The sequence below is a fragment of the Lutjanus erythropterus genome, chromosome 19 (genome assembly GCF_056507025.1).
Source record: "Lutjanus erythropterus isolate fLutEry1 chromosome 19, fLutEry1.hap2, whole genome shotgun sequence".
NCBI classification, from domain to species: Eukaryota; Metazoa; Chordata; class Actinopteri; order Lutjaniformes; family Lutjanidae; genus Lutjanus; species Lutjanus erythropterus.
The window spans coordinates 21,988,254-22,015,997 of record NC_139335.1 but is presented as its reverse complement, the minus strand read 5'-3'; the positions used below and the strand labels follow the sequence as shown (position 1 = coordinate 22,015,997).

At 38.1% G+C, this 27,744-nt stretch overlaps 1 protein-coding gene and 1 long non-coding RNA gene across 2 annotated transcripts in view; one reads left to right on the top strand and one right to left on the bottom strand.

The window, feature by feature from the left end:
- LOC146309797 (uncharacterized) overlaps nt 1–16,690 on the top strand; it is a 30,189-nt gene extending 13,499 nt beyond the window's left edge. The window contains exon 2 of the long non-coding RNA XR_014772410.1: nt 15,940–16,690. This is a non-coding gene — a long non-coding RNA (uncharacterized LOC146309797). The remainder of the gene's footprint in view (nt 1–15,939) is intronic.
- On the bottom strand, nt 9,274–12,076 carry kcnj4 (potassium inwardly rectifying channel subfamily J member 4). The gene has a single exon (XM_084743786.1). The coding sequence runs from the start codon at nt 11,645–11,647 to the stop codon at nt 10,205–10,207; it is 1,443 nt and encodes a 480-aa protein (XP_084599912.1). The 5' UTR covers nt 11,648–12,076; the 3' UTR covers nt 9,274–10,204.
- Nucleotides 16,691–27,744: the final 11,054 nt, after the last annotated feature.

The window sequence follows — 27,744 nt, the reverse complement described above, 5'->3', positions numbered from 1 at the left end:
TTAACATCTGATCGGGATGTGGACTGTACATGACAGTAAATCCACATACGATGTTCTTAGTAGTTATGTGTAAAAATGAAAATTTCAGGCAACTCTCTTCACTAATTTTTTTGAGTTTTGAATCAAACTCAGACTCTTAAGTTTTGAAAAATAGCTTCTCAACCTATAATATTTTGTTGAGATAATTTACTTTTCGTCTTTAAAAAAATGAATCTTTGAATTTCAGAAACAAAAATATTCTTGTACTGATCTTATTTGACCAAAATGCAAAAGTGGCCTCTTTCATGTATAAGACATACAATACATCGAAAACGTAAACCTTCACTATTGGAAGCAATGAGAAATTATTTTTTTTTCCATATGGGTATGAATAATCAGTCTAATGTTACTGCAGTAGAAGAGATCGAGATTTAAGATGAGGAATGCTTTCATACAACTTTTGCTAACTGGCCTCTCAGTTCACAGGTCTAATGTATTCATTGTTAAGAGAAAGAGACTATTAAGCACAGCTCACTGGTGAAAAATGTTCGATCTGAAAATACACTTCAACAATAAGATTAATTTAATTAGATGGCTGGATGACTGTGGAGCTTGTATTTCAGGTAGTGGAATGATTTTACCCCAGTTTTTAAAATAGACAAGTGGTAAGTAAGTGTTTTTTTTGTTTTTTTTAAATCAAGATATTTGAATTTCGTCTGGCATAAATTTGTATGTGTGTGTTGTTGGATGTCTTCTCAGTCCAGAATACAATCAAAATACAATAAAAGAAACTTGTGAAATATAAAGAATTAAATAGCAAATTAAGTTGTCAGCAGACATGTTTCAGTGTTAGGCTTTTTTCTGCATTTCTAAGACATTTGTGGGAGTAACCATAATTAAACACCTGCTGGTGATTAAGATCCAGTTGATACTTATTGTCTAAACAACAAAATCAAACACCAAACACAGAAAAATAGTAAATATAAGAAATATCATACTGTGTTCTTGCAACAACCAGGTCAGTGAACATTTACCCCTCAGTGTGACAACGAGAAATGTATACATATGTATATGTCAACTCCTCATATTGTAAAATATGAAACATACAAACACGTATACCTCCTTCAAAACAACATAATCAATATACAAATAAAAACAAACAAACAAACAAACTTACTTACTTACTAGTTCGCAAACATTGCAACATTTTGCTAAGAAATACAGAGCAGCTGGCTATTTTTAAATTTGTGTAAACATGCATCATGTTGATTAAACTCTTTATTTTCGGTTTACATCACGAAACTTAAGCTGTGATTAGTTTTTAATTGTGCAACAGAGCTCTGCTTCATTAAATCTGGATTTATTCATTTTAAACCTAGTCTAAACTCTGATTAGATCTTAGATTAAATGAATCTTTGTTGGTGTAACCCAGCCTAAAAGTGTTAAATAGGCCAACTTAGAAGTGAATACTGATGATTTTATTTGATAGTTTGTGACATTTCGGTGTCGACACCCATCGCTGTTGCCATTGTTTGAGTTGAGCGTGCCAGTAACGTATTTGACAGATTTTCATGTTGTTGTATCTACCTCTTGGAAAGCAGGTTGCCAGCCTCATTCTGCTCCCCTCGATGGCTCTCTTTGGCCAGAAATGTTTGGTGAATCTGTAACTGTACACCCCTAATCCAGCAACATGGAGACAAGTAAAAATGAAGCTCAGGCTTAAGGTGGCTGAAGAGTTTGCAGGAGGAGTTTTCATGTCTGAAATGAATTTTCCCGCAGCTAAATGTGAGAGAGCCTCAGTGTGAAAGTGAAACTGATCCAAGCACAGCAGAATCAGAAGCAGCTGATTAACAAACAAAAGGGACCAAATAAGACACTGCAAGCACTCAGATTTCGTAATAAAAACAGGAGTGAGGACAACAGGAAGGAGCGTGAAAGGGGGTCATAGACAGCAGTAACAAAGATCAGTGGTGTATCAGTGCCCTGGGGAATGATAGAAAAGAAGCGACAGAGGAAGAGGAGTTGTAGGTGGTGTAAGTCCCAGGAGAGAGATGGAGAGGATGAGATGATAATGGACACACATGGGCACACACAGACACACACATCCTATAATTAGCATGCTAACAGGCATTTAAACGTCCCACACAAAGGCTCACTGTTGAACCTCGGTTGCTCACTTCGGAGACAATGCACAATAGGAGTCACCAAATCACCCTAATAGCCGACGTGGCCCAGCATGGCTTCTCCTGTTTTACCATCCCACCGATCACGCTCATTCACTCACTCACTGACTGGCTAATGAAAAGCCGATGGCCTGGAGGCCTGCGCTTACTGAGCAGCTTGCCCCTTGCTCCTCATTTCCCTCTTTTCATCTTTTCTCCATTGACAGAAATGCCTCTGCAGTTCTCCTGAGGTTCAGAGGTCTGATGGGTGGGCTGTTTTGCTGTCAGGGTTCTTGCGCATGGGAACAGCAACAGACAGACAGAGTTAGAGGATATATAATTGAAGGAACGTCAAGACAGGACAACCATGATGCCCGAAAGGGGAAGTCTCTTATTAGGCTGATTTTAACTTAATTAAAATCTGGACAGACATGATTTAATTATGGAGGAGGAATATGTAATGACTGAAAAAACTGAGATACTTGAAACTGATGTAAGGAACGTACCCCCGAGAAAACAACTGTGGCTGTTTCCTGTCAAAATGTAGACTTGATATCCCCACAATGCCCAGTGTCAGAGTTCATGCAGTGAGCTGTTTCCCCACAAGCTGCTCTGTCTGGAGGAAGATTAGGGCCACATGGGAAAATTTATTTGAGTTATGAGAATAAAGTCAGAATTCTGAGGCGCAATATGTAGCAATTGCATGTCCAAAAATGAGAATTACGGCGCAAATGTTGATGTGGAGCCACAGACTGTATATTAAATAGGTTGAAATCCTATTTCCTTAATTTCAAGGAGCACCCTATAGATTTGCAATGTCATATTAATTGCAAATTAATACTTTTGCTCCTTTTTCCAGCAGACATATTGATACGAAGGCAAGGCAGTGCACGTGGAGTGCTGCTGCATGAGACGAATGCGTGGAAGGATAGATAGGCTATCAGCCTACACTAACAGGAAGAGCTAACACTAACACACTAACAAGAAAGATACCCCGGTTTGAGGCAAGGCATGAGATGGATACCCCGGCTTGGAGCAAGCATGCAGCAGTTTGAATCAAGGCTCTCTTTGATTAATTAAGGAGATGCATCTGTAATTTTCACACTTTGCAAAGTCATCCCGCAGGCCGGACTGGACCCTCTGGTGGGCCGGCTTTGGCCCGCGGGCCGTACGTTTGACACCCCTGTGTCTCTTTATTAGACCCTTATTAGAATAAGGGTCTAATAAAGAGTCTAATACCTACCGTCTAATAAAAAAGATGATATATAAAAGATAAAAGATATTATTTCTAGTTTTTGACTAATTTGACACAAAGTATGGCTTGCTATTACTCATTATTGCACTAGAAAATAAAGTACGACTGAAATAAGTAAAGTCAGTCTGATGTTTGAAAGTTGTACAATATATGAAGTAACTGTAACTGTGGCTGTGATGCAGTTAGCTTGAACAGAAATGTGATGTCAAAGTGCACGCAATAGCTCACTGGCACCAGGTGTGATGTTTTCACAAATACCTCCTTAAAAATCATAACTTTAGATCACAAAGACTGAAAGATGAGCACAGTATTTAACGTTCCCCTCATAGGGATTAAAATGCTTAGTTAACATATAAAGGTAATCATCAGCCTCCATTCACAATATCAGCTGATTTTCCTCCATCTCAGTGCAGATGATCCATCTGAGCAACAAATCAGAAGAGACGCCTGACTGTGACTCATCGCTGACTTTAGAGCCTTTTGAAGACTCATCAGTCACTGACATCGTGATTTGTGGCAAGTTGTGATATTTGCAGAAACCATTAGTTCTGTTCCCTCGTTTGAAATTTTGATTTTTTTTTCAGTCAGTATTTTTTGATGGATCTGAAAAACATCTTAGAATTATGCTGTAAATCTAAACACCAGGACCAGTCAAACTCACATTGTTTCACCAACATAATCTGAATACATTCAGGGTTCAGATTATCTCGTGTGCACGATTATCAACTGGTTTGATATGAAGAGAGGTATTTTTTTCATGACTCCAACATCAGCCAGAATTTGTTGTGAATTCATCAAGGGCAGCAACATTAAGCTGTCTCTTGTGAGCAGTCACACACACTGCAGTGCCCTCCAGTCACACATGCACTTATTAAAGGGCCCCCTAAAAATTAATTTCTAAATAAATTATGTAATTTAAAATGTATTTAATAGAAGAATACTCCACTTTTGAAATAATTAATATATCAAACACTGCATCACAGGTTAGTTAATGATGTTAAGTAAATGATGTGTGCCGATTGTATCTGTAGATCGAAGTCAATCCAAGAGTCCATGTGGCCCTACCATAAAACACCTGTGGTAAGAATGGACACCGCTGTCGCCCACTAAGTTGTAATGAGAGCTGCGCCCTTGAAGTCAGCCCTTTGTCCTCATACTGTGAGCTGAAAACTCAAAATTTCAAGGCAACTGTCTTCATTATTTTTTGAGTTTTGAATCAAACTTTAACCCTTTCCTCAAAGCTTTGAAATAAACTAAAAAAAAAAAGAAGTTACAGAGCCATGAGATCTGTCACAGATGTTTTCAGATGAAAACACTGAAGCATGTGTTCCCTCTGGTGGTGAAGTGTAGGAGCGGCAGAGCTGTTCCAACCTGGATCATACAGTCTGAAGAATGTTTTGAGAACAAGACAATAACGTTCACTGTTAAAAAAAAAAAAAAAAAATCAAACTATGAAAAAAACTTTGCAAACTTTCCCAATAATGTTTTGTTGAGATGATTTACTTTTCTTCTTTTTAAAAAAATGAATCTGTGAGTTTTAGAAGCAAAAAAATGTATTTAAAAAATTGTTGAGTAAATTCTTTAAAGTGAAAGTGAATAAAGTTTAATAATTCAGTATTTTCAAGTGCAATCCCAAATAATGACAAATCAGGTTCACAACTCACTGTGAATTTTTTTTTTTTTGCAGTTTCTAAAACTGAAAGATTCAAATTAATCTAAAGAAGAGAAGTAAATTAAATATATCATAGCTTGGCAAAACTTGTTTTAGTTCATTTCAAAACATAGGAGTTTGATTAATTTAGTGAAGCCATTGCCTTAAAATTATGAGTTTTCTCAGTTGTGTGTTTCATTTTATTAAATTTTATTTCACAGTGCATCTTATTGTCTTTTTTCTCAAAACATTCTTGAATTTAGGTTTCATGATCCAGGTTGGAACGTCTCTGCTGCTCCTACAGTTCACCACTAGAGGGAACACACGCCTCAGTGTTTTCTGCTGAGGCCCTCTGTGACAGTCATGGCTGCAGAGCTATGTAGCAGCTATGGAGCTTCAACACTCATACACACTTGCAAAAGAAAAGAAACACTTTCCCTCTAAGGTTCAGTCTGCAGTCTGGCATTATGTTCTACCAGGATCAAGTTTCGAAAAGGAGAAACCATTTTATTTGTATAAATATTTATTTGCAACATCAAAATGTATACAAGGTAGAATAAAGTGCTTTGTACTTGAGAATTTTTTTCTTTTCAGCTTATTTCAATTAGTTCAATAGTTTGCTAACTCCAAGCAGGGGATGGAAAATCATTAGATTTAGGCAATATTAAGCAGGAAGCAAAGGAAACAAAATACTTTGACTGTTACACAAAATGGCATTTACAGTGGTTAGTTTTCCTGTATTCAAGTTGGCTCCCCTTCTGCACTTCTGTTGAAATATGAATTCAATACACAATTCAAAACCAGTGTTACAGACAGCCATACACTGCCAGCCAAATACCTTCAAACACTGTATTTTTTCCACATTTTTGGGTTGTTCTTAAACAGTTTAACTTCATGATGAATAACCTAAAGTGAGATCATAAAATGAGAGCGACTTTCAGCTCAAGTGTAACTATAACAGCTTTATGACTCACTCACTTTGTGACTCACTCACCAGTCACCAGAAAACAAATTGCGTTGTTTAATTGTTACTTTTAATACTAAAATCATCTCCATGTTTTAACACCATAAAGCGCTCATTACAAGTCCTAATTAGAGTCTGAGAGCCCTCCATAGGTCCTCCTATCAGGAGCAGCACAGGTGGAACTAATGACATTAATGATGGCTCAGTTCCATTTATCTCAGTGAGCCAGTATGCACAATACCAGAGCTCAGGGCATACAGACATTTCAAAAGAACACGTAGAATTTGAAGGGAATTTTCAGGAGAATAGAAATAAACATTAAAGGACCAGTATGCAGGATTTAGTGGTGAGCTTACAGATTGCAAACACCTCATCCCACTCTCCCCTTAGCATGTAGGACTGTGGTTTTCAAAGTGGGAGATTGGCCTCGACAGGGTTGCTACAAGCAGTTTGCAGGGGGCAGTGAAAAGGAAATGAAAAAATGTTACATCTGTTATTACATTAGTTATCAAAAGGAGGCCACATTTATAGTAATAGCCTAAATGTGAGTGATTTGGTTAAAGATTCAGATATACAGTATTGAGGAATTTGACTGTTTTTCACATTTTCCCAAAGTCACAAACTAACAAATGCCTCTGGGCAAACCTTTTTTTTTATGTGTTTGGTGTAGTCTGAAGTTATGTAATAGCACCAATATTAGGCTACTTTAGCTCAGTTGCTGAGCATTTTGGGATCAAATAACATAATCACGACATACTCGTTGTTATTATATTACATTTATGCCACATTCTACCAGAAAATCCATATAAATCTTACACACTCGACCCGTAAAGTGTTTGGTGCACTCCATACAAGGAAAATACAAAGAAAACTAAGGTGTCTTTGAACAGTTAAACATCTGGAATCTGGCCAGAACTCAATTGAAAATGTTCTGGTAAATTTAGTGTACTGTTATAACCATCAAATTTTATATTTTTGTATTGTACACATTCATGCAGCTGTCTGTCACAGGGGCCTAATTGGAGTTAGCTGGGTTACTTGCAGGTTACATGCACATATACAGTTATTTATAGTATTAATACATTGCTTTAGACTGGACAATAAATGCAATATAATATTTTTGTTTTGGCTGGCAGTGTATGTCAATAAAATGGTTACACATGTTCCTTGATATTTAGCAAGTTTTGCAATGAAAATACTTAACATTTAAATTCTAATACTAGTGAACGCTTGTTGCTCAGATGTACATAATCTCTTCAGTCAGTTTCTCTCTCACACACACACTCAGCCATACTGATACAAAAACGCCTGTTTAAGCAATATAATCAGCAGAAACAGATTCACAAATGAAAAAAAAATGTTTCAAGAATGAGAGTTGCACTATCATCAAGTGCAGCAGGTATACTCACAATTTAATTTAACATCCCAATTGACTGTTCCTAAGTCCCGCCCCTTTTCACTCTGTGCTCCAGTGACAGTTGAGCAAGTCTGGTACTTGGGTTTGTGTTTTCTGTTTCCTGTGCATACAGAGGTTCATATCTATGTTGAACAAAAACCACATTTTGAAGATGGTGAGTTGTCTGAGGTACCTGTAAAAGAGATATATATTCACACCTCAAGTTAGCAAATGTTAGCAAAATGTTAGCAAAATGCTAGCTACCTTGCTAGCTAAGTAGCTAGCTAATCTACATCAATCATTAGTTAGCTAGTTAGATAGCATTTTGCTAACATTAGCTAGCCAGTTAGCTAGAGTTGTGCTGGCATTAGCTAATTTAAAATCTGACCATATATGTCGCTTTTACACAAAAAGGAGAGAGTTGACCAATAACTCAACTGTTATCGGTGCACATAGGAAGGGTCAATTGTTGCTGTCCACATCATGACTAAATGGTATTTAAACATTTGTTATTTCAGTTTGCTTGAAGCACCAGATGGGAGAAATTTGCCACATTTGATAACACACTCAATGAACTTCAGTTACAGGTATGTCAAAATCAATTCGATATACTTTCTCTACTTTCTCTCTTTAACTCCACCTGCTTCTCCCGGTATGCTGAACCTGCTGTCTTGCTGTCCCCACAAAAAGGAGGAAAAGTTGTTTTTTGTTTTTTAAATGTCATGTATTTTACCTGACATACAGTTACACTTAACTTTATCCTCACTGTCCCAAACCAATCACTTATTGCACATCTCCAGACGCTCCTCAACCTCCATCCCTTTGTCTCCTGCTGTGCTCTACAGTGTCTGTCATCGAAGACAATGAGTACACTTAGGCTGCATGCACCCCAGTTTGCAAATCATAGATCAGAGGCGCTCTCTGTTTTACTTTTCAACTCCAGACCTTTGGCGAACAACAACAGCACAAACATGAATTAAAGCCACTTCTCAGTATTGTTTCTGTTATCACTGGCTGCAGCCTCCACAAGAAACAAATTGAGAAAAATGTTTTGGTGACACTTTACAATAACGGTCCATTAATTAACATTAGTAATGCGGTAAGTATGGTTAAGTAACACTTATTCAGCTCTAATACATTGTTAATTATGGTTAGGTAATGCTGACTCAGCATCTTTATGTATTCATGAAGTGTTACTTAAGGAATACATGTTTTTAACTTCACATTAAGGGCAACAAAAAACATTAATATGTGGTTAATAATAGTTAAGTAGTGCTTATTATGCATTAATACATGGTTAATTACGGTTAAGTAAAGCTTATATAACATGCAGAAAATGATAGGTTAGGCTATAAATCAATAAACATCTACATGAAGATAAAGGAACAAGCAAACTTTAAATCTAGATGGATGGATTGTGTCCATTGATCTCAACCTCAACCAAATATAAGTCACAAGTTTGAGGATGGACAAGTGAGTGAACAATCATTACCCTTAAATAAACATTTCTAAAAACATTTTTCTCTTGATGAAATGGTTTATCTGTGAATTTCATGATACACATTGTAACATTTTTATTGACAATATATTAATATTAGTTAGTAATCTAATTAACATGTAAAGCTTTAATAAATGTGAACAAGAGAAATTTGTCAACAGTTACTTAATCTTATCATAGTCTTATTTACTGTTAGGTAATGCTTTTTACTGCATTACTAATGTTAATGTTAATTAATGGACCCTTATTGTAAAGTCTTGCAGAGTTGTAAAGTGATCCATAAATGGAACAAAATATATACTTTGCTTTGTATTTCCAGCATTAATAACTTATAATAGTTAAGCCGCTATTTAGTTTCAAGTATCAAATAAAACTTTGTTAGGCTACTGCTAAGTTAAACATTCTGTTTTGTTTTCAATATATTCCTTTAAAATCAGCTTTGTTTTCATAAGAAAAAGCTATGTTTTGACGTAAGATTTAAAATGTAGTGATGTCCTCCTAAATTTGCTGCTACACTTAGTGATTGCACTTGGAATGGTCTTGTTGGTATACTACACAGCAAAATCAACAACAGTAGATTATCACTAATGTACACTAAAGCGCATAAATAAAGGGAGATTTTTCACATTTTACAGGAAGGGATTTAAGAAAATAGGCAGTCTCACAGAAGTGCAAAGAGCAGACTTTGTAGGGAACTATTGCAGGCATGACGAGCATTTAAATCCATGAACAACATGGAGATTATCGAGCATAAATCCACCACACTTTGATAAAACAGTACATCTTAAAAACTGGCCATGTAAGTCTTGAGCTCAGTCTTCTTCAAAAAGGAAGAGAGTTACATCAAAACTGCTATTGCTGTCATAGAATCTCTTGTTTACATTCACAGAAAAAAAAAGAAATTCTTAGATAAAGTTAATTTTTAACTATGCAAAATGTACATACAGACTAACACATGACTCAAGTTTCTGGATTTTTTTCTGCTATTGTGCTTTCCTTTGGTTATGAAATCATAATAAAAGGGAGCCAAAAGCCTGTCAGTGCTTTGTTGGAGACTCTTTGTCCTCCTGCAGAATCAGTCTGGTTGGGCTGATCTTTATGGCTCTTCAAGGAATGCAGTTGTATGTGCCAAAAGTTATTTGGGAAAAAACGTTTCTTCTTTTCCTTCATTTATAATCTCAATGAGAAGAAAAAACAAACATCGAAATATAAAAGAACACTGGCAAGGCAAAGGGGGTTTACATTTCTGTACATGCAATCCAAAGTTGAACACGTGACAGTCCGCTCTGCCCGCTCTTGTTAGATCTCTTGCTCACTCTTATAGGTCACTGGATCAAGAGGGATGGCAGTCTGTAGGATGTCAAACTCCATCTGGTTATTGTCCATGTCCAGAACACACATGACACTGTGACTGCCTGATGTCATGGTTGCATTGTCCTGGAACATATTTTGGAAATCTTTAGAAACCGAAGTCCTCCTCTCCTCTGCCCTCTCCTTCCCTACAGTCTGAGAGGCGTCGAAGATGTCGTCCTCTTCCTCTCCACAGCTCAGTGCTACCTCATTCTCGTAACAGAAGGCGCTCAGCGACCTGGGAATCAAGTCTTGTGTGGTTCTACATGCGGAGACGGGAGAAGCAGGGGAAGAGGCCCGGCTTGCGGCTTCATCGAGCTCTTTGGCGCTGAGATGGGGAGTTGACGGCACCTCGTAGGTATTGTGGAAGCGAGCATAGTCTACCTTGTAGCGGTCCCGGTCCTCATAGATCACAGGCTCAAACCTGTGACCCCAGAAGACCTCTCTGGCAAGGTAGGAGCTACGGAACTGGGTGGTCATGGCTGTGGCCTCCACCATTCCCTCCAAGATCACAACTATCTCAAAGTCATCTTTCTCCAGATCAGCTCGGCTTAACGTATACAAGGGGCTATCTTTATCTATCTCATGGACTATAACCAGAGGGGATACTAGAAACAGCCTGTCTGTGCCCTCATCGTAGCCCACATTGAGGTCCATCTGCTCTAAGGGGATGAACTCACCCTCAGCTGTGACATATGAACGTATCAGCTGGGCACGGACGTGAGCCTCCACGATGTGGCTCTTCCGCAGGTTGCCCACCCTCCACATGAGGCACAGCTTGCCATCGCGCATGGCAATGACAGCATTTTTGGAGAACACAAGGGTCTGGTTCCTCTTCTTTGGACGTGCCATCTTGGCCATGATGGTGCCGATCATGAAGGAGTCAATGATGCAGCCCACGATGGACTGGACAACCACTGTTAACACAGCAACAGGGCACTCCTCTGTAACACAACGCCAACCATAACCAATGGTGGTCTGGGTCTCCATGGAGAACAGAAGTGCCCCCAGAAAGCCCTGGACATGAAGTATGCAGGGCATCCTTTGTGTCTGCCCTCCAGCTGTGTGTGCAGAGGTGGGTCCATGCAGCCCTCCCACTGCCAGCACATCACCCTTCATCATTGGGTGCTCCGCAAAGTCGCCATGTGCCAGGGAGACAGTGTAAAAGATAATGCCAAAGAAAAGCCATGAGACCATGAAGCTCGTGCAGAAAATAAGCAGCAGGTATCTCCAGCGGATGTCCACGCAGGTGGTGAAGATGTCAGCTAGGTAGCGCTGCCTCTTTTCTTCCATGTTAGTGAATAAAACATTACATTGTCCATTTTTCTTTACAAAGCGGCTCCGTACTTGGTTGGAGCCCCTTGTCAAGATCTTCCCGTTGTAGTTGTTCATGCCTTCTTGTCCCCTTGTGCTGGGCACAGCAGCAGAGGCTCTTGACCTCCTCCTGTCTTCTGTCTCTGTGTTGCAGGTTGAGTGCAGCTTTACGTTGGGAGAACTGTGGCCGTTATGGAGTCTTAAGCTAGAGATTTTCTGTTGTTCGTCTTCTGGTAAAATGTCTGACACAATGCTGTACCTGTCAGGTTAACAGAGAGAGGAAGATGAGGATAAAAATATTGGTAAAAGAGTTTGGTGACAGTGACACAATTACATTTAAATAAGATTATGAGATACTTTTTTTCCAAAGTTTAAAAATGAATATGGTTATATAAAGTGCATGCTTGATTAAGGCTGATTTGCACAGGCAATGCTGGCCTTTTACTAGACATCTGCCAGTCTTGTCTTCCACTGCTGACATGACAGAGGTTGTGTTTCACTGAGAGATCATCCCCATACATGTATTAACATATATACAAATAATGTGTTTTTGCTATTTCCTTACAGCAATTAAGTACAATTTCCACATTCAAATCCTTAAAAAGGATCTACTCTCTCTCTACTTTATTAAAAATTTGAGATTCTACAAATATGCAAATTGTGTTCACTTCCAAAGTTTTTCTGTTTTTTTCATAGTGTATGGGCACTCATCGTTTCAGGTTTCTACATCAAACTTGTACAAGTTGTAGACTGGGCCAGGATTGGCTTCCAATTTATTTGTCTGAGTGGATGACAACTTTAAGAAACCCCTTAAATATTTGTGAAGAATTGAAGTGCATGATTGGTTTTGGAATAATTCAGATTGTGGTGTGCATAACATGGAAAAGAGGAACAAAGAGCAGGAAGACAGCTATTAGAGTCAGTAATCTTATTGATCCTGGTGTTCTTTCCAGTGTACCATTTTAAATCGCACCCTCTCGTAGTCAGAGAGATAGGAAGATAATGCATGACTCATTAGGAACGCAAGGATGCGAATGGTATAAGAAACAGCCAGTCATGTAGTTAAAGGGGAAATTTGTTGTTGAATACTATGATGAAAGACCAATTTAACCCCAAAACACAAGCAATCTCTAGGACTATAAAATCTGTATCAGTCTACTGAAACTGACTGAACTCTTGAGTGTATCAGTGATCCTAACCTGTCTCTCTCCTTTACATGGAGGATTACCACCTGGGAAGGTGAGTTCAGTTTAGCTATGTGAGAAGGATTGCTGTCATCACAGATTATAGGATTATATCTGAGTCAGTGTCAGTCAGACAACCCATTTTGAGATTGGCCAACATATATGTTACTGATTATATGTAAATGGTCGTTAACGCTGTCTTGTAATCATTCATTAGCCCGCTGGTCATAGAGAGATCAGATGTTTTTGGGTGGAAGTTTGCTCCTTTTATGACAGAACAATCTGTTATTAAATTTTTAGGTGTTTGGGTTCTTGCAGTGCCTAAGATTTGTCCATGAAGTCACTTTTATTGTGCCACAAAAGTTTTAAGAAGACAGTTAGACAGCTGGGACAACCACAGCTGTAAAATAACTATGAGAAGCCTGGAGACCTAAAAAGCAGTTAAACAAACCAAAGGCCATACCAAAAATGAAGTGGGATATCATTAAAATACTGTGTTAAAGTGACATAATATTCATATTAATGAACTTTAATAGAGTAAGACTGCTTTCAGTCTTCCTGTACTCATGTTGCAGCTGTCTGAAGGGAAGAGCTCTTTGTGCTCGTCAGGACAGTGTAGGATGGCCTTGGCCTTTTTAAGGATCTGCTCACTGTAAATATCCCTGAGCTGCGTCTGACTCACCCAGACTACTTCACCAAATTAACAGGCCCATTCTTACAGCCCGTAAGCCTGTGTTGAGACTTCCGGACAAGACAACGTTGCAAAGGGATAAAATATTTCTGTAAAGCAGAGTCATCACAAGACACTCCTGTCCAAATCAAAGGAACTAATAATTAAGATAAAATATGAAAACAGTCCATTCAGAACCATTTTTAAAACAGTCACAGTTTCCAGACAAATTTGTGTAAATCAAGTGAAAATAAACAAATATATAATCAAAATGATAAAAGGTGCTATGAATTCAATCTTTGACACCCTTATTTCTTATTTCTTTCTCATGTGGGAACTTCTATAATACACAATGATCTATGTGCTGTAAAAAAAAATCATACGCGAATTTAGTGGAATCAGCTAATCTTTTCTCATTAACATAAATATTCAATTATTCAGAGTCTTTTTGCTTGAAAAGATGAGTTATATGATGATCTTAATGAATGTGCCTAAATAACATTAGTTAGTTATTAGACTTCCCATCATCATCAACTGAATAAATATCAACTTTATTTCACCAGAAAAGATTTTTTTGTATCATTACAAAATTACTTGTCTTTTCAAATCAAGTCAACTTTTTTTTTTTAAGTTTGTGGCAAAGATATAATTAGGGATTCACAATAATATGCATCGCTTTTGGCTGATATAGACTTTAAAATGAAATATTGTGTCAGGCCAAAATAAACATTTCTGATGATCTTCGAGGCTGATAAGACGACTCTTTAATTATTTACATGTGACATGAGTATGTCTGTGGAGTTGCTCAGTGTTGGTCATGTGTGGAGGAGCCAAATCACAATCCTTCGATGCTACACATTTATCACCCATCTTAAGAGCTGCCATCCCAATCAGTACAACAAATTCATGAAGAATGAAGAGAAACAGACACCAGCAGTAGTTTTCTTATTTTTCCCAGTGAATATGTTCATTTTGAAAGGCACTGTATTTTATGTCTGCATCTGCCAGTGGGTCAAGAGCAGGCATAATAATAATACTCACCAGAACCAACTAATAAAATGAAAAATTAATTGCGCTACAGCCCAAGTGGAGTCCTCGACGTGTACGAGCGGCTGCTCCCAGATAAAACTCCTCACCTGTTAGATCTGTTTGTTCCCATGGCACCAGTGATCACTGATGTGGGGCCTGCGTGGGAGGCCAGGCTCTGTCCTGCTCCCAAAGATCAGGTCTATCTCCACCATGGAGGTGGTGCTTGGACCACTGAGAAGACCACTGCAGGAGAGACAGAGAGTAGCAGAATCAGCCTGTGTCACTTCATGTAAGATCACCATAATCAAATCAGAGTACACATGAAACTCTAAAGTGGAGGTTTAATCCTCAATGCCACGGTTCATTCTCTTAAAGTGATACCTGTATGCCTGATAACTGTATGTATAGCTGTATGTTTACTCTCTGTACACTGGGAGGATGTGGAGCAGCAGCATCCATCTTTATTTATGTCACTTGTTGCAGTTAAAAAGCACAGAGAACAGACTTCAACAAAACTCAAAACACACACTTTCTTTAACTTTTCTTTATAATCACGTTTCATCTCTTTATATTTAAACATGCAGGCCTGTGTTTCTACTCAGGCTTTGTGTGTGTTTTCTTTGAGTGAGCTTTAGATGTGGATTTAGACTTCATCCTCATTTGATTCTGTGAAATGTCTTGAGGAGCAGTGATTCTGTCTGACCCCGCTCTTGACAACAGACTTGTAATGCTGTCTGTGGGTGTAAGTGGTGTAATTACTGATAAGGCAGGTAATGTAGGTTACATAGTTAAGCAACATGCTCTCGATCAGTCATCCATCCAGCACTCACACGCTCACTGTAAACAATACACTCTACTATGACGGGTTTTATTGAAATGCTCACATGGTGTAACAAAAACGAACTGGTCAGTCGAAGCAACGACTTTCCCTTTTTTTGACAAGGCAGACACTCAGCAACTCCACCTCAACCTGTAGGACAATCTTAAGTCTTCTTTTATGTGATTACATAAAACTGTTTGTCCAGAAATACTGAGAAAATCCTGTCACTAATCTTTCCATCATAATACCTGTCATACAAAGCAGATAGCAAATCCAGGCTGAAGTTGTAGTTGTAGCTGTTTTTTACATCAGTGGCATAGTCATCAGCAAGTTTTCTGATGAATCCACTACGCTGGCATCAACATGGTTTAGTATTAGGTGTACTTGTCCTGTTCTTCAAAACATAAACTCAAGTTTTTTCCTCATCAGATTGTCTTTAAACCATCACTCTAAAACGCCTCATGCAGCACATCTCACAGTGACATAAAGTATCCAGAATGAAATCTGAATCTCTGCATTTCATTACCATTTAAAGAAATGGACTATATTTAAAATAACTGCATATAATTAAGAGATAATATATTGTTGTTTCTCTGCAATGAGACTCATACAGATATATATGGATATTGGAGAATTATATGTCAGTGTTTTGTCTGTCTTCACACAGATGTCCGTGGCTTCCAACCTACAACCCAGCTGTGAAATAAGTTCCTCCACCTTCGAGCCGTGTCTATAAAAGGAAGGTGCAACAAGCCAACAATCCATCATCGACGGCGTCTCCCTTTTGGTGCAAAGATTTTATAACGTCTAATGAAGCGGAGGGCGGGAGAGTTAGAGTGCCGGTACGACCAGTGTGTTACAGCAGAGATGAGACACGCACAATACAACCCAGTTAGTGGTCACCAGGTAAAACTGGGGCCTTTCACTGAAGCCAGTTTCCATAGGAACACATCTCCTGTGGCATTTGGGGGACGGAGAGAAGTGGAGAGAGTCACCACAGACACGCTGGTGTGGGGGGGCTAGTGTACAGTATTAAGTGCTCTCATAACATGAGTCAGAGAGGGAGGGAGAGATGGGATGAGAGTAAGGCCATAAGGGCAGCAAAGCAACATCTACATTTGATTTTAAGTAGATTCTAAATAAGGTGTAAGAGGTGACTCTTAGTGGAGACTTTTCTGATCCGTAATACTGCGTGAGGAAGGGAGAAATCTGTAGTCGAACACTTGGGGTCAAAAAGTACTTTCAAAAAGCTTTTATGTTTGGCTTTATCCCACATATTTCCCTAATGTTTTGCCCTAAGCTCACTCCACTGAGAGAAAAAGCATTTACAGTAATTGTAATAGCTTATTATATAATAATCCAGAAATGTATTTAAGAAATCAAAGATTTTTTCACAAAATTTGATAATTTTTAACTTGGAGATGTAAGGAGAGGCAGAAAAACAATATTAAATAGATGAAGAAAGTGTGTTGAGTCTTGTATTTGTGTGGAGCAAATATTCATTCCTATAGAACTGTGTCTCTGCTAATAAGAACTAGTCAATTAATCTACTGACAAATGAATCAAATTTAAGTGCCATATACTGTTTTTTAGCTTCTGTTTTTAGCTTCTGGGGCTTCATTACAGAAACTTCCTAAATCTGAAATCCTTTCTTATTTTGGCTTCGGGTCGCATTTAAGATTTTTTTAGTATTAAAGGAACATGTTTCCTAACTGCATTTGGGAAGAAATCCTGTCATATCCTATTAGGATAGGAAGTTAACTATTACAAAACCTTCCTAACTGAAGAATTTCCGATGTCACGAATCCTAAGTTAGGATGGCATAGACCCTTTCATATATTCAAATGTTGTTAGGTCTGTATGGAAATGATGGGGAACAACGTGAACATTGAAATGGGGGCTTTAAATTCCCTTGACCACGTATTAATGGGTATATATCGACTACAAGGACAATTTATTTTAACGTTGATTAACATGTTGCACCAACAAATAGTAAGAAAACTTCCTAAAATTGAATGTCCGTCTTTTCTTGTCAATTATAGCAGCTATCCATCATGGATAGAGTTTACATTCTAAACACAGATGCAGGCATGACAGGACAAGTGCTGATTGATGAATTAAGTTTACAGCTCTAGTTAGTATTTCTTAAGTTAATATAGGTCTCAGAGACAGGCCACAGCCATCACAGCCAGGAATTGCTTCTATGATGGGAAGATGAGATTTTTTGCTTCTTTTCAAGGTACATTGAATATCTCCTAATTTTGGATTGTTGTTGCTCAGTAATTTGTCACATTTTTCTGCCATTTTACTGATTGAAAAAGTTATCTTCAGAGTAATTGATATGAAAATAATTAGTTACAGGGTTTGGCAGCATATTGAGGAATGGAATGTAATGATACCAAAAACTCAACTTGAAAAAACGTCCTTTTCTTGTTTGTATAAAATTTAACTGAAAGTTTTTCTGCCTTATTTCTTTAATAAAATAAAATAAAAGTAGCCAGCTGTGACCTCCTGTAAGCATGTGTAAAAAGTTGGCATGAATTGTCTTTGGTACTGAATGTTGATATATGGATGTGCAACTGCAAAACAAAAACAAGAAAGCAGTCAGTATTAGTCCTTAAAAATAATTCATTAAAATGAATGATTTTGTATTATATAGATATTGTGATATGACGCTAGATATTTTGGATATTGTTATTTTGTGACATGACGTAAGTGTTGTCTTTTCCTGATTTTAAAAGCTGCATTACAGCAAAGTGATGTAATTTTCTGAACTTAGACTATTCTAGCTGTTCTGTTATTTTTCTTTACCCGCTTAATCATTATATCCACATTACTGATGATTATATAAATTATTAAAAATCTTAATAATAATATTTTGTGAAATTTCCAATAGCCATCCCTACAATTAGGGATGACGATAAACAGCAGTAAAATTCCCAATGATTAGTATTGCTGTTTAAAATGTAACTATCATGATAACCGTGTTTGACTGCAACCCCTTAACAAACTCACAGTAAATACTGTTCAGCATCAACCAAAGTCAGCAACAGTCTCCCAGATGCAGGCGCAGCATCCAACATGGGTTTGTTGTGTGTCACTGGAAACACTACAAAGGACATGATGCCATTTTCAATATAAAAGATGGTGCAATGATTTCAGAGTGTGTATCATTTTTTTTAACAGTGTCTCGATAATAATCATAACCAAGATCATTTTAGTCACTATATAAAGTTTTCCTACCATTTCCTCTCAATCTTCAATATAGACTATTCATCAAGGTATTTGGTCATTTGATTATATCACTCAGCCCTGGTTAAAACCCTGTTTCTCTGTGTCAGTACATACATTAGGATGTACACTTGTGTTAGACTTTGCAGTGTTGTGGAAGTCTTTGGATTACTAACTCTTCCTTAATCTCATAAATCGCACCATCATAATCTCTCACACTGAAATAAGAAAGAATGTCGGAAAGTCGTTCTCCCTGGATTTTTCCTGACAGTTAATCCAAAAAGAGGCACGGAGAGAAAGACAACGACAGGAAGGTTGGTTGTGGGGGCAGGGATTAACATGCAGAAGTGTCCACTTTCCTTAAAGCATTAGGTAATCACCCCTGATGAGACAAAAAAAGAAAGAAAAAGATATACACCCAGTTTGACTACCAGAGCTTTATGCCCAGATATGGCCTGAAAGATATTGAGTGGGATAATTATACAAAGTCTGAGTCTTTTTTCACTAAGTGCTGGTCATAACTGATCGTTGAAAAGAGGCAGTTTACTGTCTGTAAAAGGTTAATATGAAATTATCAGATGCATCAAAGGCAAATTGTGTCTCTTAAACACGTGTTTTCTGCCAAAAATGGCAATGACAGAAACATAAGTCTGATTGTCAATATTGTTGTTTAAAGGGACAATTCACTCCCAAGTCAAAAATAGATATTTTTCCTCTAGCCTGTAGTGGTATTTATCCATTTTTGATTATTTTGGTGTGACTTGGAAAGAGTTGGAGTTATCGGTTGAAGAGATGTCTGCCTTCTCCCAAATATAATAGCACTAAATAATGTGGTGCTAAAAGCGCCAAAAAATATATTTAAAAAACTCTCTTTACCAGAACTACTTTCTTTCTGCTGTATAGAATCTGCCAGAACTACTTTCTTTCTACTAGAAAGGAAATTGTTCTGGTAGACTCTACAACAGATAGAAAGCTGCTCCTCCATGACACCTCTCATAACAAGGTCTGTGGATTATCTTGAGTAACTGGGTCATGATTTCTGGAAAGAGACACTGGTGCTGCATTTTTCAAATGTATTTCATATAGTTCCATTATATTCAAGAGAAAGCAGACATCTCTACGGCCAGTATTTCCAAAACTCAGCAACTTGCACCCAAACAATCTAGATGGATAAACAGCACTACAGGTAAAAGGAACAATATCTATTTTTGATTTTGCTGTGAACTGTCCCTTTAAAACTACTGGCATGAAAAGTGCAGAATAATATCGTTACATAAATTGAGTCTATTAAAGGAGACACATATTTGCTAAACATTTGTGACGGACCAGCTGAGTCTGTCTCACTGACGTGATTCATGCTACAGGCCTCTGTGCTGGGATACTGGGACTGTACGTGACTGTTTTGAGTCAGTCAGGAATTCTGAGTTGGTCGTTCTGAGCGCTGAGCAGGTTCACTTCACTTCCTTCTTGTACTATGTGAAAACGAATCGATCCGTACCCTGCTTTCACCTCTGCTTGTCACGAGCCAACCCACAGAGAAGCAGTCAGCCAGTACAAAAGTAATATTCCCACGCTACCATTGCATCCCAGACAACCTCCGTGTTGGCCTCGTTTCAGATTTTTTTTTTCCCATATTGTTTTTTCAGTATTTTAATCTTTGCAAAACATATTATATTTGCCAGTTCATGTGATGGATCAGTTTGAAATACGAACTGATCCCAAATCCTTTTGTAATATGTCCAGCTGTAAATGATGAACTGACAACTATAGCTAACAATCCTGAGTGGTTCTGAAAGGGAAATGCTGTAAACAATCAAACAAGAATTGGGTGGGAACAATTAATCTGTTCTGATCAGCATATTTGGAAACCTTCCAGCAGCTTCCCAGAGTTAAAACTCTTTTGAGACCTTCCTTTTTTGTATTTTCTATTGTACACTACTTGTTTTAACTTAAAAATGTTAAATATTTAAGAAAAACCAAACAAACAAGCTGAAGTAATTTTGGAGTGATTCAAAACAAATAAACTTTTCTATTGAAAAAAAAAAATCAGTTGTAAAAGATATCCAATAAGATTCTCTCTCAAACAATGCATGCTGGGAAGTCTCCTAATATGCTGACCATGTTTCTTTAGAAACTTAATTTAATGAGTTGATTGAACTCATTATTTCAAATCATGAGACTTCAAGTGTTCTGGAAATAAATACTAGACATTTTAAGTTTAATTAACTTGAATAAGTAAAACATGAATATTTATGATGAGTTAATGAGAAAGGATTTGATGAGTCCATCACATTTCTGTATGATTTGTTTTACAGTGTATGATGAGTGTTATGAGTTCATGAGTATTGAATTCAGTCCTGACCCCCTTAAATGCAAAATATAAAAAAATCACTGGGAGCCGTTTCAGCTTAATATCTTATTAAGCTCATTGTACGTGTTTTCTTAAGTATAACTGAAATAGTATCTGAATTAGTTATTAGAATGAAGTGGTTTTATTTGACTATAAAAGTCTATTTGTTTTGAATCATTACAAAATTACCTCAACTTGTCTTTTCAAATTTAGTCAACTTAAAATTTCAAGGCAGCCCAGACATGAACTTTCTGAAGTTAAAACAAATAGTTTATTTTCACAGTGGATTAGGGCTGTTTGAATGAAAGACAAGATAAGATCTGAGTGATGTAATTGAGCCAGGATAGATCAATATTATTCCTTTCAACAATTATATTGTACTTCATCTAAACTAAAAAATATGCCCAGATTCCCCTGTGGTGTTATCATGAGGCCTTTCCTTTTGTTTCTAAAGGAGGCAGAAGAACAAAAAACCCAGAAGAAGCGATTTTGAGGTATGTAACATATCAAATAACACTTGTTTAAGTTGATCAACAGGTGCTCGATGACATCATTGCCTTAAGCTATATTTTATACCAGCTGAACCTTAATATGTTGATGCCTATGAGCACAGAGATTAAGAGTATGTGACGGAGAAGTGTGACTGTTCATCTGATCACACACGACACAGCAGTTTCCATGATGCCCGGGCTTTAGTCTGTCTGACGCAGTGCTTATTTTTGCTGTGATAACTCTCTGAAGGTAAAACGAAAACTGCTCTGCTCTGTCTGTCAGTCACCTGGAGTGTAAAGTTGTAAAATTAATTAATTCATCAAAACTTAATCTTTCAAGTTATTAATGTGTTCACCTTCTGATTCTGAAATACTGTCTGTAAACTGAGCAAAAATGATACTCACCCTGCAAGTTAGTTGTTGTTTTCTGTCTCTTGGTTGTAGACTCACTTCCTCGTGTACCAAAATCCAACTCTCACTGTAGGGGGCAAAGGTCCCACATCCTTAAATTCATGTGGTCTGTGATCCTGTCCTTTTTATTCCTTCTCTCTTTAAGTTTCTTCTTTTAGTTTCTTCTTCATCTCTTCTTCATTCTTTCATCCCTGTTGTTTCTCTCTTTTAATCCGTTATTGTCCTCCGCTGCCTCCTTCACTGAGTATAATCCTGTCTGTACAGTGCGCGCTCCTCTGTGCGCACTCATACACCCCGGGCTGAAAATGCTGTGTCAATCTCCCCTCTGCAGAGCCTGGGTTCAGAAAGGAGGGAGGGAGGGATGGAGAGAGGGATGGATGGATGGAGGAGGAGAGGAGAGAGAAGAGAAATGGAGAAAAGAAAAGCAAAAGAGACAAAAGGATGGGAGAGGAGACTACTGGGGGGCTGCCACTCTTTTCTGTGTGCACTCTAAGCATGTGTAGGTGTTGAATAATGCCTGATGTGTCCATGTAAGCAAGCGAGAACTCGTTTGAGTCATGATTTCTAGGCTAAATCTCTTTGAGGACCAGTAGAAATGATACTGTAACAGGTGGGAGATGTAAAAAAAAACAAAAAAAAAACATGGGGGCCTGGAAATAAACTGCGCATCACCACGATGAGTACAATAACGCAGAGCTGTTACTGTAAATTGCCCTGTAAACATAAATCCCTTTACGTTTACTCCTTCACAGTTGTGCCGTGGATAGCTTCCAACCCCTTATCGCTGGTGGTGCAGTGAGCCGACTGTCAGTACATGTTTGTCATTCAGCACAGTCAAAACTCCATAACCCTGCAGCTCTGTAAACACATGGTGAATGCCACATCAACACAGAGGGTTACACAGGGAAGAAAAATGCTATTTTTTGTGCACTGCATCATTCTTTGCTGAGTTGCACTTTAACTTGAAAAGCCCTGATGTTGCAGTGCGCTGCCTGTCACATGCGATGGTTGTTTCATAATGGATGCAAAGTTGGAAGGTCGTTCTTTGGTTACTCTTTCAATTGACCTGCATTGTAAAAGTTAACTATTTGTTTTGATTTAAAGCTACTGTAAGGACTATTAACTGGTTATGGAACAGTCACAGTTTATTACTGATGTCTTTATATGACAATGTAAGTTAACAAGACCATCTGCATGAACATCAGGTATCTCTGTACAGTTGTTCTTCAGTCGCAGTCTCCTTGAAATGAGATCAAAAGAGCTTGTTTACATTTTCCCAGTTGGTTCATGTTAGCCAGAAGCAAGAAGAGATTTTAATTTGGATTATTTTATTTTTGATGTTAAATTTTGTGGTTATTACAGTTGACTTAGTTGCCTTAAAATGTTTGAGTTGAAAAGACAAGTTAAGATATATATATATATTTTTTTATTTTAAAACAAGCTTTTCTAAAGAAAGAAATGTGGTATTAATTCAGTTGTACATGTGAAAATATGTTCAATAAGCTTTAACTGTCAAACACTCAGGGGTTGGAAGTGTGCTCCTATGCTGATGCTGATCATCATTTCATGTCAAAAGACTTAAAGTTAGAAGAACTTGTGTTTCTAAGTTCTGAAGTGTTCTGGAAATAAATACAAGAAAGTATATGTTTCCTAAACTTGATTAAATAAAACTTGTATCTTTATGTTAGGTTAATGGAAAAAGATGATCTGATTCCGTTACATTCCCAAATGACTTTTTATAGACTGAGCCGAACTTTTAGAAAGTTAGCATATGAGTGGACACAAAAGACTTGGATCATGCTTATTAATTTTGGTTTAAGTATCTTTCAGCTATAGCCTCTTGGTTTCAGCTGTGATGTTACACTTCATTAAACGTAATGATGAAGAATGACGAGAATATAACCACATTTGCTGTTGTGCTGTTTGCTGTTTATGTCATGTCTTTTAGTGACAGTACAGAGAGAAGACAGGACAGGAAGTGAGGGGAGAGGAAGGAGTGACGTGCAACAAGGTACCCGGTCATATGCAAGTCAGGGGCGTTATTGTTAAGGGTCCACTGATTCTGGAGAAAGATAATTGATTGTTGAGTCTTGTGGTGTGTTCAATTTGAACTAGGAAGTCAGAATTTGAGTTTGAAATTGATCAAATTCTTGATTGATTACTGTACAAGTGGCCAGAGGTGTAGTGGTAAACAGAGGGATTTACTGGCCTTGTTTTCTCTCATTGATTGATACCGTTGATCTAAAAATAGACGAATAAATTCTCTGCCTCGTTTCAAAGATAAAGTGAATTTACCCGAGTTGATCCCCCACTACAACCCTCCAAGTTGCCCCTCTGGCCAGTGATGCCCCAGATACAGAAATAATCAAAAGGATAAAGATCCTTTTGTAACTACCAGTAGACGAGTGCAGCAGCAGACCTCAAAAGCACCTCGACAATCTCAACATAACTTTGTGTGCTCTCACAGCCATCCTGTGGCCTAATGAAGACTGACTCTTATTAAGCTCAATGAAAGGAGACCCCAAGAGACATTTTCTAGTTTAATTTAGAGTTCCCTCATCCAGAATCCACACGCCTATATGAAATATGAAGTGAGCAAAACAGTTTCTATGGAAACCACCCCTCTCCCCTCCTGCCCTCACCCACAGCTCCCCTTTAGCCGCCTCATCCCTCCCTCCCTCCCTCTCACTACCTCTCCCTACCTCTTGCTCTCCTTCCGTCCCTCTCCTCGCTAAATTATAGAGCAGGGGGCTACCTCTTTTCAAAATCTCTTCCTCTGAATAGGGATGTGGGTGTGCATCTGCCCATATGACAAATTCAGAGAGGAGGAACGAGGGGGCGGATGGAGACACAGCGCTGTAAGTATAGAGGCAACAGTGAGGTAAACAGAAAACAGAGACTCAGAGGGTAACATGTAAGAAGGAACCAAGACTTTTCAAAGAAGTCTGTTAAAGTTCAGCTGTCGAGGATGAGGTGACACGAACTACTGTGTCAGTTAATCAGGACAAAGACTGGGTGAGTGGTAATAATAAGAAATACCTGTGCCTAATGCAGTGCAGTTTTACCAATACAACCAAACAGAGAGAGAGAGAATAAAGCGCAAAGTACCACTCAACTGATCCACACGTCAGGCCAGAGCACCAGAAGAGGTCTAAACCTGAATGATGAGAACAGTAGGTTAGTACAGTTCAGCCAGTCTACACAGTGGAGCCAGAACAGAGAAATGTGGTATTGTTACTGACTGTTTCTCTGAATGATGTCTTGAATGATTAAACATGTAAACTTGGAAAGAAAGTTTAAATGCTACGTTAGGCTGTAAAACTGTACTGGGAGGCTGTTTTGGGTCTAATTCTGGTCAAATTTTACTCATACAAAACATTAAAAGCTATTTTTTCTCATTTGTACGATGATACATAGTTTAATAATATAAAAGATATATATATAAGAGCCTTCCTATATTGTGGTACAGAGAACCATTGATAAAAGAGTTCTTCAAGGAATGAAACACTTTCCACATTCTAAGGATGCAAACAAGAACCTATCCAGAGGGCTCTAGATTCATTTTATATCTCAGTGATTTCATCTAGAACGTACCCACATGGCTCTACAAAGAATTCTTTCATATCAAAGAATGAAAAACCTTCAACAAAATTTGTTCCAAAATAAGTTCTTCGGATGAAGAGGGTTCTTAATGGAACCCTTTGTCTTACAAAGAACCCTTGACGAACCCTTTCCTCAAAAAAATGTTCTTCAGAAGTAAACGATTCTGGGTAGAACCTCAGCCCGTCAGGAAGAACCCATCTGCAACCCTTATTTCTGAAAGTGTAGATATGACTGCCTTCTCTTGGATATAATGGCACTCAGCTTGTGCCAAAAAGCTCAACAGCAATGTCTCTTTCTAGAAATTATGACCTGGTTATTCAAGATAATCCAGAGAACTTGTTGTGAGCAGCTTCAGGTAGGAACTAATTTCTTACCACCACCTACACCTGCTAACTGTATCACCACACAGGAGGAAGCGTGCATCTACTCATAGATGAAAGGCTCGTCCTCATGAACAATTTAGATGCATAAAGAAGTAAAAGTGTAAAATATGTATTTTTGAGTTTGTTGTGGACTGTCCCTTTGAATATGACTTAGACTGTACAGAATATATAGACTTAGAAAATTGTCATAATGCACAAGCTTTAAAAGGAAGCTCCAGGTGGTTAATTTGAACTGTGCATGACTGTCAAAATGATTATACCTATTAACTACCTTAAAGATAATTACAGCCTTTACCAGCTAAAGTGTCAGTGCTCACAGCTGAGGGGAGCCTTCACCAGAGCGTTGGTGGTTTTGAACAGAGTCAGACACTAAATGACTGGGTACCATTACAATAAAAAAAGATGGGAGAAAAGGAGGTGATGAAAGGTTGCAGACAGACCGATCAGAGAGTGACACAGTCCAGCATCTGAGGAGATGACCAGGCAGACAGGCTCCTCAGGGTACACTGGACTGTGTGTATGTATTAATAGCTACTAATCAGGCCTGGGTGTCAGATTAGTTCCCATAACCTTTTGCTCAGCACATGCTCATTACAGTAGCCTATGTATGGGTCAGCTGCTCTGACCCAGGAGCAGGATGGGTCTGACAGGATGTCCTCTACAGTACATTCGTCTGGAATAAATCACCCACAACAGACAAATAAAGCAGAGTTTTATTGCATATTTTGTGTATAATTGTCTGTTTCTTCCTCTTGACTTACTGTCTGACATATCAGATTTCAGATAATATGAGCACTCCTGTTCAAGAATAATATTCAACTTGAATAACCTAGTGACAGAAAGAGGGACCCGGCTCTGTGCTGGATGCTTCAGGGGTGTCTAAGGAAGCTGTGTACTCTTCGTTGGTGTGCGGTGCCCCCTCACTTCTCTGCACCACCACACATGGATGTACTTCAAGTAGGCTGAAAGCATTTCCTCTGTAATCTCAGGTGCCTTGTGCTGATTTTTAGTGCATCAAACACGAGAGTAGGATGCAGGGGAGAATGATGTGTGTGATGCCCAAATTCAGCTGCAAATTGTGGTTTAAGAGGGAGGATGAATGAGTAGGTGGGATTTGAAGGGAGACACTGAATGATGAGAAATGGAGGGCGAGTGGTTTTAGTTTTTGACAGTGATTCAGATAGCAGTATTAGGAGTATAGGGAGGCAAGTGGAGTTGAAATGTCAGAAGACAGTGAAGACAGAGAGGTGGAGAGTATTTTAAAACACTGAAAAGTACATGTACAGCCCTCACTGAATAAAAAGGTTTTGGCATGAGATTCTTTTAGCATCATAAATTGGAGGCGGCAAATGCCTGACATATGGCTGCCTGACTGTGGCATTTACCTGAAGAGATAATTACCATTTGCATTCAAGAAAAACTTTTCCGTTTGTTCTAAAAATTCATCTCAGTCTCATCTAAATGAGAATAACACAAATAGAAACAGCTAGTCAGACAAGAGAAGACTCAAAACAAAGATGTGAGTACAAGATGGAGAAAGATGAATGTTTGAGATTCAGAGAAAGTTAGAGGAGAACACTGACATGTTTAATTTGGATATAAAGGATGGTCAATCTTTATAAACAGTCTGTTAGATACAAACCCTGTGGGTTAGGGGTTAAGATGCAGACTATAAACTCTTTATGTCTGTAATTCAAATCTGTTCTCTCTGTCTCTTGTTTCCTGTCATCTATCCACTATTGCAATCTGACAAAGGTATAAAAATGCCCCCAACAATGATAATAATAAATAAGCTATATTTAAACCAGCTAAATTAATAAATAAGAAGTAAATAGGCTAAATGATTCAGTATTTCACCCACATAATTTTATTCCTGACAGTGTGGGGAGGGAGTTGAATTAGCATTTAGACCTTACAAGACAAGTGTACAGATTTAAATTGCAAAGACCTCATCTCACACTCCCCTTCCAAACATATAGGAGAATCTACAGTGGCAACAAAAG

What these genes read in the sequence shown, in the direction of transcription:
- kcnj4 (XM_084743786.1), bottom strand. Translation starts at nt 11,647, where the DNA reads ATGAACAACTACAACGGGAAGATCTTGACAAGGGGCTCCAACCAAGTA.